The sequence below is a fragment of the Thamnophis elegans genome, chromosome Z, assembly GCF_009769535.1.
Source record: "Thamnophis elegans isolate rThaEle1 chromosome Z, rThaEle1.pri, whole genome shotgun sequence".
NCBI classification, from domain to species: domain Eukaryota; kingdom Metazoa; phylum Chordata; class Lepidosauria; order Squamata; family Colubridae; genus Thamnophis; species Thamnophis elegans.
In genome coordinates, this window is record NC_045558.1 from 114,505,207 (window position 1) to 114,517,558 (window position 12,352).

Sequence of the window (12,352 nt, forward strand, 5' to 3'; positions counted from 1 at the left end):
TGTAGTTGTTATATTTCATTATCGCGTCATTCCTTTAGTCTATCTTCAACTCCTATAACAACCCAGTATTATAAGCACTATGAAGAAAATAGGGAAAAACTTTGTTTCATATGCTCGTAATTAAATCGTAAAATATTTGCACACTGAATTTCACAGAAATGTCTTTTTGTGTGTATTTTCAAATTCAAAGTATAACATAGCACATCTAGACAAACAACCTAGCACATCAGGGTCCCCAATCTGTAGGCTGCAGCCCACTATCAACATTTGTAGTTCCATTCGTGCAGGTGGCATGTGTGCACATTCGCCAGTCACACAGATGAAGCTGTGCATGTGCACATGCACCTGCCCCTCACACAAAACCATTCCTTCTTCCTCCTTCCTCCCCATGCCAGATGGCCAACCCAGAAAAGTTGGGAAACATTGGTATAGATTTAACTTTCTGTGAAATTTCAGGTTATTTTAGTGAGGCCTCTGTGGGACTCACTAAAGTATGCTTGCCATTCCTGAAAAAGTGATATAAATTTACATTGTTATAACTCTGAAAAAATGATAAATATGGAGAAATATTTAAAATAGGTTCCTGGGACTTATCATGTTATGATTCTTTAATGTTATTTAAATGAATAAGAGAAGAGGAAATGGAGGAGGAAGAAACAAGAAAAATTAGATCAAATGAGTACCATATAGCGGAGCTTTGTCATACATATTTGTATTTAACATTTTTATTGAGTTATAATTGTCATGGCCCCGTTGGAGCCTAAGTCCATGGAGGAGGATGAGATGGAACTGGAACCGGTGGAGGTTGAGGAGGCAGTGCCTGGTCCCTTGGGCTTGGCACAGCTTGCCAACAGGGAGGAACAGGATGATCAAGAGAGTGGGGAAGAGAGGGCAGGCAGTAGAAATGAGAAGCGACGGAACTCATAACTCAGGTTATGAGCAAGGAATGCATCCTCCTGATCCCTGAGCATGGAGAGGGGAGAAGAGGTGGGGACAATGCAGACCAATCTGATGATTCAGGAGGAGAGCACCCCACCCCTCTTCATAAGGCACACCTGGTCCCTGAGACTTAAGGAGACACTGTGGGGAGGGATGCTTTTCAGGAACAAGCACTGAATTCATGGAGTTTTGTGTGCCATTGCGAACATCTGGATTTCATTGGACTTCTTGCCTTCTCATTGCCTTGTTCCTTTGCTTTGTGGACTCATTGCTTGCTTCTTTGCTTCGTGAACTCACTGTCTTGCTCTTTTGCTTCATGGACTCATTGCTTTGTTCTCTTGCCTCATTGGACTTATTTCCTTGAAGCCATTATGCTAACAGCATTTTGCTGGGCTGCTTGCAGCCAGAGGGAGCTGGAGGTGTGTGTGTGAGTGCTTTGCTCCAGGACTTGCTGCAAACGTGGGAGCGTTTGGGGGAAAGTTGGAGCAATAAAGAGGAGTTTGAACTATCAGCTGACTGTGTTGCCTCTGTGACTTGCTTTGGGTGATCACAATAAGATACAAAATACGAAAGTAAATAGGAAAGCAGTGAGAAGGAAGGGAGATAAGAAAAGTGAGGAAGGGTTAGGAAAAAGAAAAAGAAATGTTGACTTCTGATTCTCTCTGTTGCAGTAAAATAAGGCATTAACATCAAGCCATAACTTTTTGATTTTTTATAATAATATAAACTAGACGTTTCTATAAAGAATCTATCGATCTAATTGGTAAAACCCAAAATCAAAGCTTCATTTTTCCCCCCACTTCAAGCAGTCATACAGATTTGAGAAAGGTCAGTTCCCAAAAACTGCAGCATGCAATCTAGACAAATTCAGACATGTTCTACCAAGTTTTGTTAATATATAAAAATAATAGTTATAATATTGTTAATTAATGAAAGAAGCATAGCTATATTAGCAAAAGCAACCAAGGAACATCCATTGCAAGGGGTAGTTAGGTTTAGGGCATTAATGAAACTAGATTTTACTTCTGGAGCATGTCTCAAAATCCAGCTGGTGTGGGCACTAACCCGAATATAAATACCAGGACGTTTGGGAGCAGCACAAACATCTCCCCAGCTCACTACACCAGCCAAAACCCAATCTCCATTCCATGGACAAAGCAATGGTCCCCCTGAATCCCCCTGTAAAATAAAGGAATAAAACATTAATCTCCAAGAATATAACATCTACTGTCAGGTTCTTATATATGACTGATAGGTGAGTCTTACTTCAACCTTACATATATGATCATATCACACTACCCAAAGGCTTTGATCAAGACAGTCTAGATGGGGCAAAGTGCTCTGGATTCCAAGAAAAGAAAATGATGAGTGGATTCAATATATATTGTATTCCATATATACTAGAAGGGCAGAGATTCTCATTCCTATGGTAGCAATTTTACTGTCCCCATCTTCAGACCAATCAGCACCTTGTTGCTTGGAAAGCTAGCAGCTCAGGTTCAAGACCTGAGCTGCACATGGTATGGTGAGTTCCTGTCCTCACTCCAGCTCCTGTCAACCTAGCAGTTTGAAATCAATCAAATGCAAGTAGAAAAATAAGTAGCACTTTGGTGGAAAGATAACAGTGCTCTATAAGATGATGGCTACATGACCATGGAAATGTATTTGGGCAGTGCTGGCTCAATGTTCTTGAAAGAGAGCTGAACACCGCACCCTGATAGTTGGCAATGACTATCTGAGTAAAATCTGCAGGGATTCATTTACCTTTCCCTTCACCTATATGTATTGTTGTGATAAAAAATGCAATATGCTTAAAATGAATAAAAAAGAATGTTAGATTCTATAGTGGTTAGGTGACTGGGCCTACAAACAAAGAAACACTGAATTTTAGCCCATTCTAGGCACAAAACCAGTTGGATAGTCTTGGTCAAGTCATTCCCTCTTATCCCTAGGAAGAAGGCAAGGGCAAGCCCTCCCACAAAATCTGTCCAAGAAAAGAGACTTTTCCAGGCAATCAACAGAAGTCAACAATGACTCAAAGGCACATGCATACAAATGATTATTACCTGGCAAGCATCCTTCCCTCCTTCCATGTAGCCTGCACATATCATGTCATATTTTATTACTTCCACTATCCCAGGCTCTTTGTAGTCACTGTAAAGAGTCTCACAGGTAGCCCTGTCAATAAGGGGAAGAAGCACTTCCTGCAAAAGCTCAGGTTCAGGAAGTGGGACTGAGAAAAAGAAAAAATAAATATATTTCTTCAGATTGCATCAAAGAAGAAAGTAGAACATCTATGTAAAAGAATGAATTTTAGCACACTGAACAGTTTGTCAATACATTTATTGCTGAAATTTAAACAAAGTTAAACTATTAAACAATTCATCATGCTCTTCTTTAAACAATTATTTAAATACACAGATTCTAAACAACAATTAAAGGTGCATAAGCCCATTTTATCTTGCATTTGTCCAGACAATTATTAAAATCTTTGATAACTTAGTTCTCTTTTTACTTGTTGTTTTTCCTCCAAAAAAAGTATTATTTTATGTTAGGCTTCACAAATCCATCTCAAAATATTGCTCCATTCCAACAGAGCCAATTAGTAGAAGTTGGGGGCAGGATAAGGTTCTAATTGTGTGTGTATGTGCATTAAGGATTTTGTGCTTAACTTGTTTCTGGCTTGTATTTAAAATATAAGCATTTTTTTTTTAAAGATCTACCAAAAAATGACCACCATTGGATGAAATAGGTTCACATTTATGACAAAAACAAATATAATTTGTTTAATGACTAAAATGACTCACTTCACAACCAGGGACGTGCAGTCAGGGGAGGCAGGGGAGGCAGAGCCTCACCACTGTCATCATGAAAAGAAAAAAAATGTAAAAGGAAAAAGGCAAGAGCTTAGGTCAGGCTGAGCTAGTTGCTGCCAGAGTCACCATGGATGACTCTGCTTAGTGCTTAACTGTTTAAAAAAGCCTCTAAAAAGGGGCCCTCTACAGAAGGCGGCAGGAGAACGACGTGCCTCATCTAGTCTGGCGTTTTATGATCACTCGAACAGAGTTAAGCAAGGGTTAAAAGCCGAAAAATTCCTGACGTAGATGAGGCACATCATTCTCTCGCCGCCTCCTGTAGAGGGTGGTTTTTAAGAGGCTTTTTTAAACAGTTAAGCAGAGTCATCCACACGGTAACTCTGGCAGCAACCAGCTTAGCTTGACCTCAGCTCTCACCTTTTTCCTTTTACATTTTTTTTTCTTTTCATGATGGCAGGCAAGAGCAGAGTAGAAATCCTCTCTGAAACAGCTGGAAAAGGTATGTGTGGGTCAGAGGGAGGGGGAGGAATTCAAACTTCATCCTCCTGGTGCAACTTTGTGTGTGTGTGTGTGTGTGTGTGTGTGTGTTTGAGAGAGGAGGGAGGAAGCGTATTGAGACAGTTCTTGAGTTTATGCACTATGTAACATTCTAATACCATGCCTTTGGGTCTTCTGAAAATTTAATTATCCAATCATAAGCAAAAACAATGTTTTCAGTAGAATGAATTTCCACTTCTACTTACACCTGCCAGCCAAAATGCTGCTAGTGGTATTGCTAACATGGGCCAAGGAAAACCTAAATTTTCTCAATCCTGGTGCAGCTCTGTGTGTGTGTGTGTGTGTGTGTGTGTGTGTTTGAGAGAGGGTGGGGGGAGGGAGAGTGGGAGGAAGGAGGGGAAGGGAGAAGAAAAAGAAAAAGAAAGAAGGAAACTTATTTAGCAAAGGAGAAAAACAAATGCTGTCGCTTTAAATTGGAACTTAGCATGCCTGGCTGTGAAATTTTGGGAGTTGAAGTCCACAAGTCTAAAAAAATTGCTGCCTCACCAGCCATAAACCTCACCGCACGTCACTGTTCACAACCATCATAAAAATGGTTGTAGAATCAAGGCTGGTCACATGGTGCCTTGATTTACAATAACAACAGTTTAAAATCAAACTTCTGATCCCAATTTTGATTGTAAATCAGGGACTAATGCATTTCTGCTAATAATTTGGAACATACTTACACATGAGTAGCTACAAACACCAAAAGAGATAGAACTTCATATAGATATATATGATAGCTAGATAACTAGATTAGACAGCTAGATGGATAGAGAGTAGATGTGTAGAGAGTAGATGTGTAGAGGGATAGAGAGAAAGGGAGTGGGGGAGAGAGGGGGATAAAACATATAAACATTTAGATATATAGAAGAAATTACACACACACACACACACACACACACACACACACAAACATATATATATACAGCACAGGTTCAATTCCCAGGGTATGGCTAGCTGATGAGAGCTAAATAGCTTGAAATAGATCTATACTAGTCTCCCTTTATTTATTTATCAGCACAAACATAACAAATATATATACATACATACACACACACATATATATCACATAATATAGAAATATATCAGATAGCCTCACCTTGTGGTCCAATGTTCCCCCAGCCTGCAACCCAACAACCCAATCTGGGAGGGAAGACAATGGGAGATCCTGGTAAACAGGCAGGCTGGATATGCTGGGTGAAATTCACAGGGGTTTCAAGTTCTATTAGCGCAATATCTTGGCCTTTTATGAGCGCAGTGTAGTTGGAGTGTATGATAATTTGCTTCACATTTACTAGTACCGACTCTGGTCCAGGATTGGAGAGATTGTAGGATCCCAAAAGAATGGCAAATAAAGAGGGATCTGAGAGACTGTAGACCGAGAAAATAGTTAATATAACATAAACAGGATTATGGGAATGAAAACAGATATATTGTTTAAAATTCAGCTAGGAAGAGGAGGAGGTTGAAATTAGGCAGTTAAGAGAAAGTTGAAGAGGAATTTAAATTGTGGTTGAGAAACAGGAAAAGAAATCTTGTGAGGAGATTGGGCTTTACCCCCCCCCCCAAAAAAAAAAAGAATTCTAAAAAAACATGATAGAATCTACTGGACAAGGTATGACTGACAACTCACTTCTTTAGAAATTGGAGAACATGAGTCATGAGTGGCTAACAATAGCTAATAGCTTGAATCTATGATTTCTCAATGAAAGAATGGAAGAAACGTATCACTAGGATGCCAGATCTCTTGGTAAAGGGAATAGAGTTTAATTAGTTTAAATTAGTTCCAGAAGTCTGAGAATCAAACCTTGTGAGATTTTGTATGAAAGGAGTGAACTTTGGAAAGTGATCTCACCTGGCAAAGCAATGTGCTGCTGAGAGAACCCAGCGTGAGGCAATGAGGGTTCCCCCACAGTGATGTGACTCTAATATCTGTACGCTGGCCTGCCATGGCCATGAACCCACCTCAGCGACTGAACCTCCTACTATTCGGGAAGAGGGGATAAATCGGCCACAAGCTGTGGGGAGAGCAAGATAGGCAGATTAGTATCTGGATCCTGAGTTTCCTGCAGCTGAAATCCATAGAAAATTTTATTCACCTGGAGGTGGCTGGGCCTCTGTAATGCCTGTGAAAACAAGAAAATAAATATCAAAAGAGTGAATGGATTGAACAGGAAAGCCAAAGATAAAACAAAAGAGGGCATATAAATAATCTAGAAGTTATATACTACATTAGGATCATTTTTAGATCAGGAATGTCTATCATGGCATGAAAAGATACATTTTTGAATTATTCATTCATTCATTCATTCATTCATAATTAATTAATATATGAGACTTGGAACTTTAAAAATGTGCTGTGTTATTCAAAAATGGCCATTCTCAGTGCAGCAAGTATCACTACTTCGTTTATCTCTGGTAAAGATACAGATCTGAAGGAACTTTTGACCCAATACCATTCAAAGAGTTTCAGAACTCAGGAGGATTGTATGAGATAAAAACAGTGAGACATCTTCAGCACTTTTTTTAACATTGCCTCTATACATTATCATTCTCTTCCTTTTTAAAATCAAATTGAAATATTTAAAATAAATAAAATAAAATAGCGTAGATGAGATATTTGTAAAATTCTGTTTTCACCTCGTCATTATGGGATACTGAGTGTAGATTAATGAAAAAAATGAATTTTAGCAAATGTAGAATCAGCCTGCAGCATAACAAAATTTTCAAAAGTGAAGAGGGTCTGAATACTTTAACATTAAATGGCAACAGATCACACATCTCTATTAATTTTCCTCAAAAGAGCACAAGTAAACCAGTTGTTTTCCCAGGTGGTGAATCAATTCCTTCCTGTCCTTCAAACTATAAAAGAGAGCTTCTGTGGCAGGATAGAAAAATAATTTTATCCCATTTTAAGTATAGCCCAAATGATCATTCCTTATATATGCTTGATCCATAACCGAATGTAATAAAATATCCAATGCAATATTCTCTCTGTAAATGAAGAAACTTAGCAGTAGAATGATAAATTGTTGTTGTTGTTAGTTGCAAAGTCATGTATGAACCCATTGTGACCCCATGGACAATGTTCCTACAGGGCTTCCTGTCCTCTACCATCCTCTGGAGTCCATTTAAGTTCACACCTACTGCTTTTTGTGACTCCATCCAGCCACCTCATTCTGTCATCTCCTTCTTCTTTTCCCCTCAATCTTTCCCAGCATTAAACTTTTCTCCAGTGAGTCCTTCCTTCTCATTAAGTGGCCAAAGTATTTGAGTTTCATCTTTGGGATCTGGACTTCTAAAGAGCAGTCAGGGTTGATCTCCTCTAGGACTGACTGGTTTGATCACCTTGCAGTCCAAGGGATTCGCAGGAGTCTCCTCCAGCAAGGCCTCAATTCTTTGGCACTCAGCATTTCTTATGGTCCAGCTTTCATAGCTATACATTGCAACTGGGAAAACCATAGCCTTTTGTTGGAAGGTGATGTCCCTGCTTTTTAGTATGCTAATGATATGTTAGCTTTAGCAATAGATGACAGCCCATATATAATAAGGTTTAGAGTGCCCAATTAGCACCATGTAAGAATACCACAAATTGAAGTGTCATTTCAAGAGAAATTTTAGACAACAACAAAGAAGCAATGTCTTTGTATTTTTTTGCTACTGTCTAGTGATTTTTGACATTTTTGCAACCAAAATATAGTACATCTTACTATGAAAATCAGTGTCTGATCCTGGATGCACTATAATTAGAGTACAGTAGTCAAAGCAATCAACAGAAAGACAGAAAATGTGAATGATCCTCTTTTTTACATACCCGGTTTTCCCCCAAATAACACCTCCCCAGATAGTAAGCCCAATTAGGCTTTTGAGCGCATGCACTAAAATAAGCCCTCCTCCCAAAATAAGCTCTCCCCAAAAATATTGCAACACAGCAGCAGCCATGAGGTGACCATCCTTGCCACCTCCTGCCCCTCAAAAATAATAAGACCTCATGGAAAATAAGGCCAAAAGCTTATTTTGGGGGGCAAAAGAAAATAAGACCCTGTCTTATTTTCAGGGAAACATGGTATTTTTGAATTTACAATTAAGCATTTCTATCTTTAAACTTTTCTACATTAATGTAAGTTTTCTACTCCTTTACTTATATGCTATATTCTTATAATTCTCCTTCCAATGCCCCTCAGTGAACATTTGAACTTGTGTTTTTTAACTTCCACTCCTATGGGTCTATAACACAAATATACAACTTGAGGCTCCAAGCTACATGTGGCCCAAACACCTTGAGAGAGACAAAAATATCCCCAGAAGGGAAATATGTCCTAGACACTTGCGTGAATGTATATTGCATGGAGGGTGCAGAGGAGTAGGAGGGGAAGAATGCTTTCATTGGCCAGTGAGGTAAAGAGAGATCTTTATGAAATTAAGGATTGTTATTATAGTAGATCTAGCTTCATAACTCTTCTCTTCCTGTCTATTCTCACTTGTTGTGGCTTGAGGGATTTGTGTCACAGGGGTTTCCTAAAGGCTCTCAGGATTCAGTGAAATTTGCAGTGCAACCATTATTTGCACTGTAAAGAGCTGTAGTAGTGCAATGGTTAGAATGCAGTGCTGCAGGCTACTTCTGCTGACTGCTGGCTGCCAACAATTCGGCAGTTCAAATATCACTACCCTCAAGGTTGATTCAGCCTTCTATCCTTCCAAGGCTGGTAAAATAGGCTGAGATGGTAAACCACTTAGAGGAACTATAAAGCACTGTGAAGCAGTATACTATAAGTGCTATTGCTATATACTTTACCCACTTTGCAACAAAACTATCTGATCAGGGAATGCAAAAGAAATCTGGTTCACTCAATCTGTTGGCTCAGTTGTGATCGGTGATTGAAACATATAAGGGAATATCGCTCCCACTGCCTTGAGTCTGGAAGCAGTTCCATTGGTGGAAAGCATAGACATTTTGGAGTGGTACTGACATTTAGTACTATAAGGAGCCCCAGACTGCTCCTGAGTGAAGAAGTGGAACATCTGCCAATTTGAACTGAGGTAATGGAATGTGAGGCAACTGGCAGTTGGAACAGAGTTCTTTTCAGGTGGGGTGGGGGAGTAGAATGTCTAACTTCTTAGCATCAAAGCATGTTAATTACTGTATAAGAAATACTAATGATCTGATAGTCATTTCAAAAAATCCTTTCTTACCAAGCATCTAGAAGCCAAGAGGAACATATGTGCCAAATTTCAAGTTTGTAGGCTTTAGGTTCTGAAGATTTCATGATGAGTGAGTGGTACATATATAGCTTATCATGCATACCATACTGATTCTGAGGTTACAAATCTAATAAATAATTGCATTCAACAGAAAAGGCATTTTTGAAATGGCAGTAAGCAAATGAAAACCATCCTTCCAATTATGCCTTCTAATATTAGAGATAGCCGATATATAATTTTTGTCTCTACTTCCTATAGTTCGGAACCATGTGGATTAGAGTCCAGAAGTACATTGGGTTGCTTTCTCCTGATTTTTAATATTTATTTAGATTAATCTGGAAAACAGTCTAAAGGTATATTTAACTCAGCTGTATGTCTCGGCCCATGGTGAGATACCATGACCTTCCACTTGCAGTGCCTGGAAAGCTTATAAGTAGCTAGATGGGGACCAATAGGTTGAAACTGAACCCTGGCAAGACCGAATGGCTTTGGGTTTGAAGTTCTTTGGCCCATGGAGAATTGCCACCTTTGGTTTTGGATGGAATGATACTGCCCAAAACAAATCTTGTGCATAATCTGGGGTTTTCCTGAACTCAAAGAGCAGGTAGCAGTTAGGCCAGGAAGGTCTTTGCACAACTGCACCCTTTTTATGCCCTTTCCTGGACCAACAAACTCTACTCATGATCACTCATACCCTAACCACCTCCTTTCTTGACTATTGCAATGCGCTCTAAATGGGGCTGCCCATGAAAAGCATCTGGAAACCTCAGTTGGTACAATTGGAGCATGGTTTTGTGTAGACCTTGATGCGCACATGTATCACCTCTCCTGTAGGAGCTGCATTGGTTGCCGATTCACTTATGGGCACAATTCAAGGTACTTGTTGTCACCTTTAAAGTATTTCCATGGCTTGGGACCAGATTATCTGAAAGGTCCTCTACTGCCAGTCACATCTACCTGACTCACTAGAGTGGGGAGGCAAGGAATGTTGTGGGTTCTGTCCCCAAGGAGGTACATTTGGCAGGACCAAGAAGAAGGGACTTCTCTGTAGTGGCTCCCTCCCTTTGGAATATCATTCCTCCAGAAATTAGACTGGCCTCCACTCTTTTGGAAAGCCCTGAAAACGTGGTTCTTCCAACAGGCCTGGGGAACCTAGAGCGGGATAGAGCCATTTAATGGGATAGAGCCCATTCAATGGCTGGTATGAATGTAAGTTGTCACCTGGGTGTACGGGGGTTATTATTTTACTTTTTAATTTATTTTTATTCTTTTATATTGTCTTTTTATGTCCTGTAAGCCGTCTTGAGTTGCCATGTGAAAGTAGGCGGAATATATATTTTCTAAATAAATAAATAATAAATTCATTTTTAAAAGAGAGAAAGAAAGCATCTGTAGCGTTAACCTCAGGAAATATTCCATCAACAAATGTATGATTCAAGAATAATCACTGCTGAATAAATCCTACCAAACCAAATGTTGGGAAAATTATATTAAATCCAAGCATATTTCTAAAATTTCCAGTAAAACAAAACAAAACCTTTCTCAGAATCTAAATAACAAATTCAAATTATTTTTTAGTAAACAAAAGGAACATTAATTAAAAATCTGCTATTTAACAGTCCTGTATAAAGCCAGTCTCAGCTAGAGATACAGGAGTTGGAAGAATGCCCTGAAATCTGAGTCAAAGTAACTATTATACTCTTGTTATCCACATTTACCAAAGATAAGCATGCCTTCATAAATTTCTCTCCTTAAAAATAAAAGGATTTATTTTTTAAAAAAAATGTCTCAATTAAAATAGTATATAAATACATAATATATTTTCATATCACTCTAGTATCAGATCTAAGGTCTTAGCCAATTGCATTAATTTAAAGTAGAGATCCTTTCTAAAATCAAAACAAGTAAAATAAAATTAGTAACCTGCCCTGGATTAAATAGGCTAAACTTTACCTTTTGTAAAAATAAAAAAGGGAGGGGGGATTTCTCTCATCATCTGTTGGTGTTTATGTTTAATTTTTCAAAATAAAAAAATGGGTGCCTAGTAAATGAGAGGAATGAATCTCTTTGTATTTTATACACCCACCTATTTTGGAAAAAAAAATAAGTTCCTTAAAGAAAAGATATTCTCTTACCCATCAGAAGAGAGAGAAGGGTCAGACTTTCAATCCCAAGAAATCTCACCATCTTTGTTTAATGAATCTATTTTGATTTAAGTCAAATAATAAAAGAAGGAAAAAGTTAACAAGCAGTCGAAGCATAAAAGAATATAAATAATTGTCACTGTACTATGACCTCCTTTTATAAGCTTTATACTGCCAGTATAACTCCTCCTAACATTTTAAAGGAAACAGATTGCTGTTTTTGTTTAAATAATGTATTTGATATTGATTTTTTTTCAAGACTTTCCCAGGGTAGGGTGGAGCCTTTTTAATTGTTTTACTCCAAGAAAGGGGTAGGACTCTAAGGATCCAGATAGATCAAAGGCCAATGAAGTATTTACCGAGGTTAGAAGGAATACACGAAGGCAACTGTGTAATATCACTGTTCATCTCCAAAGAATGATTCTGTATTTGAATATAGTGCATGCATATAAGGTTTCTTTACAGATTTCTAGGACTGTCCATGTCCTAGTGACCCCACTGATTGGAGCTTCTGGATATAGTCAGGGGTGGGCTGTCACAGGTTTGTCTGGGTTTGGAAGAACCCATAGCTAGGGTGACCAGATGTCCCGCATATGGCGGGACAGGCATGCCTTTTCATAAATTTTCCCGCGTCCCGTGCCGTTCTTAAAAAAACATGCTTTTTTTGGCGCTGGCAGCTCCCTCGCTCCCACGCCCATTAGCTTCCGA

General features: G+C 38.8%; 1 protein-coding gene across 1 annotated transcript; it reads right to left on the bottom strand.

Moving 5' to 3' along the window:
* Positions 1-1,830: 1,830 nt before the first annotated feature.
* On the bottom strand, positions 1,831-11,687 carry LOC116521567 (serine protease 27-like). Its single transcript, XM_032236226.1, has 6 exons — positions 11,636-11,687; positions 6,398-6,424; positions 6,154-6,316; positions 5,398-5,669; positions 3,006-3,172; positions 1,831-2,118 (listed from the first exon to the last, which is right to left on the bottom strand). Exons 1-6 carry the CDS (start codon positions 11,685-11,687, stop codon positions 1,831-1,833), a joined length of 969 nt encoding a protein of 322 aa, XP_032092117.1.
* Positions 11,688-12,352: the final 665 nt, after the last annotated feature.

Excerpts from the sequence above, each read along its gene's own strand:
- LOC116521567 (XM_032236226.1), bottom strand. The coding sequence starts at position 11,687 with ATGGTGAGATTTCTTGGGATTGAAAGTCTGACCCTTCTCTCTCTTCTG. Across the intron at positions 5,670-6,153 it reads GCAGCACATTGCTTTGCCAG|TCTCTCAGATCCCTCTTTAT; the intron begins GTGAGATCACTT and ends CTCGGTCTACAG. Across the intron at positions 3,173-5,397 it reads GGGGAACATTGGACCACAAG|TCCCACTTCCTGAACCTGAG; the intron begins GTGAGGCTATCT and ends TCTTTTTCTCAG.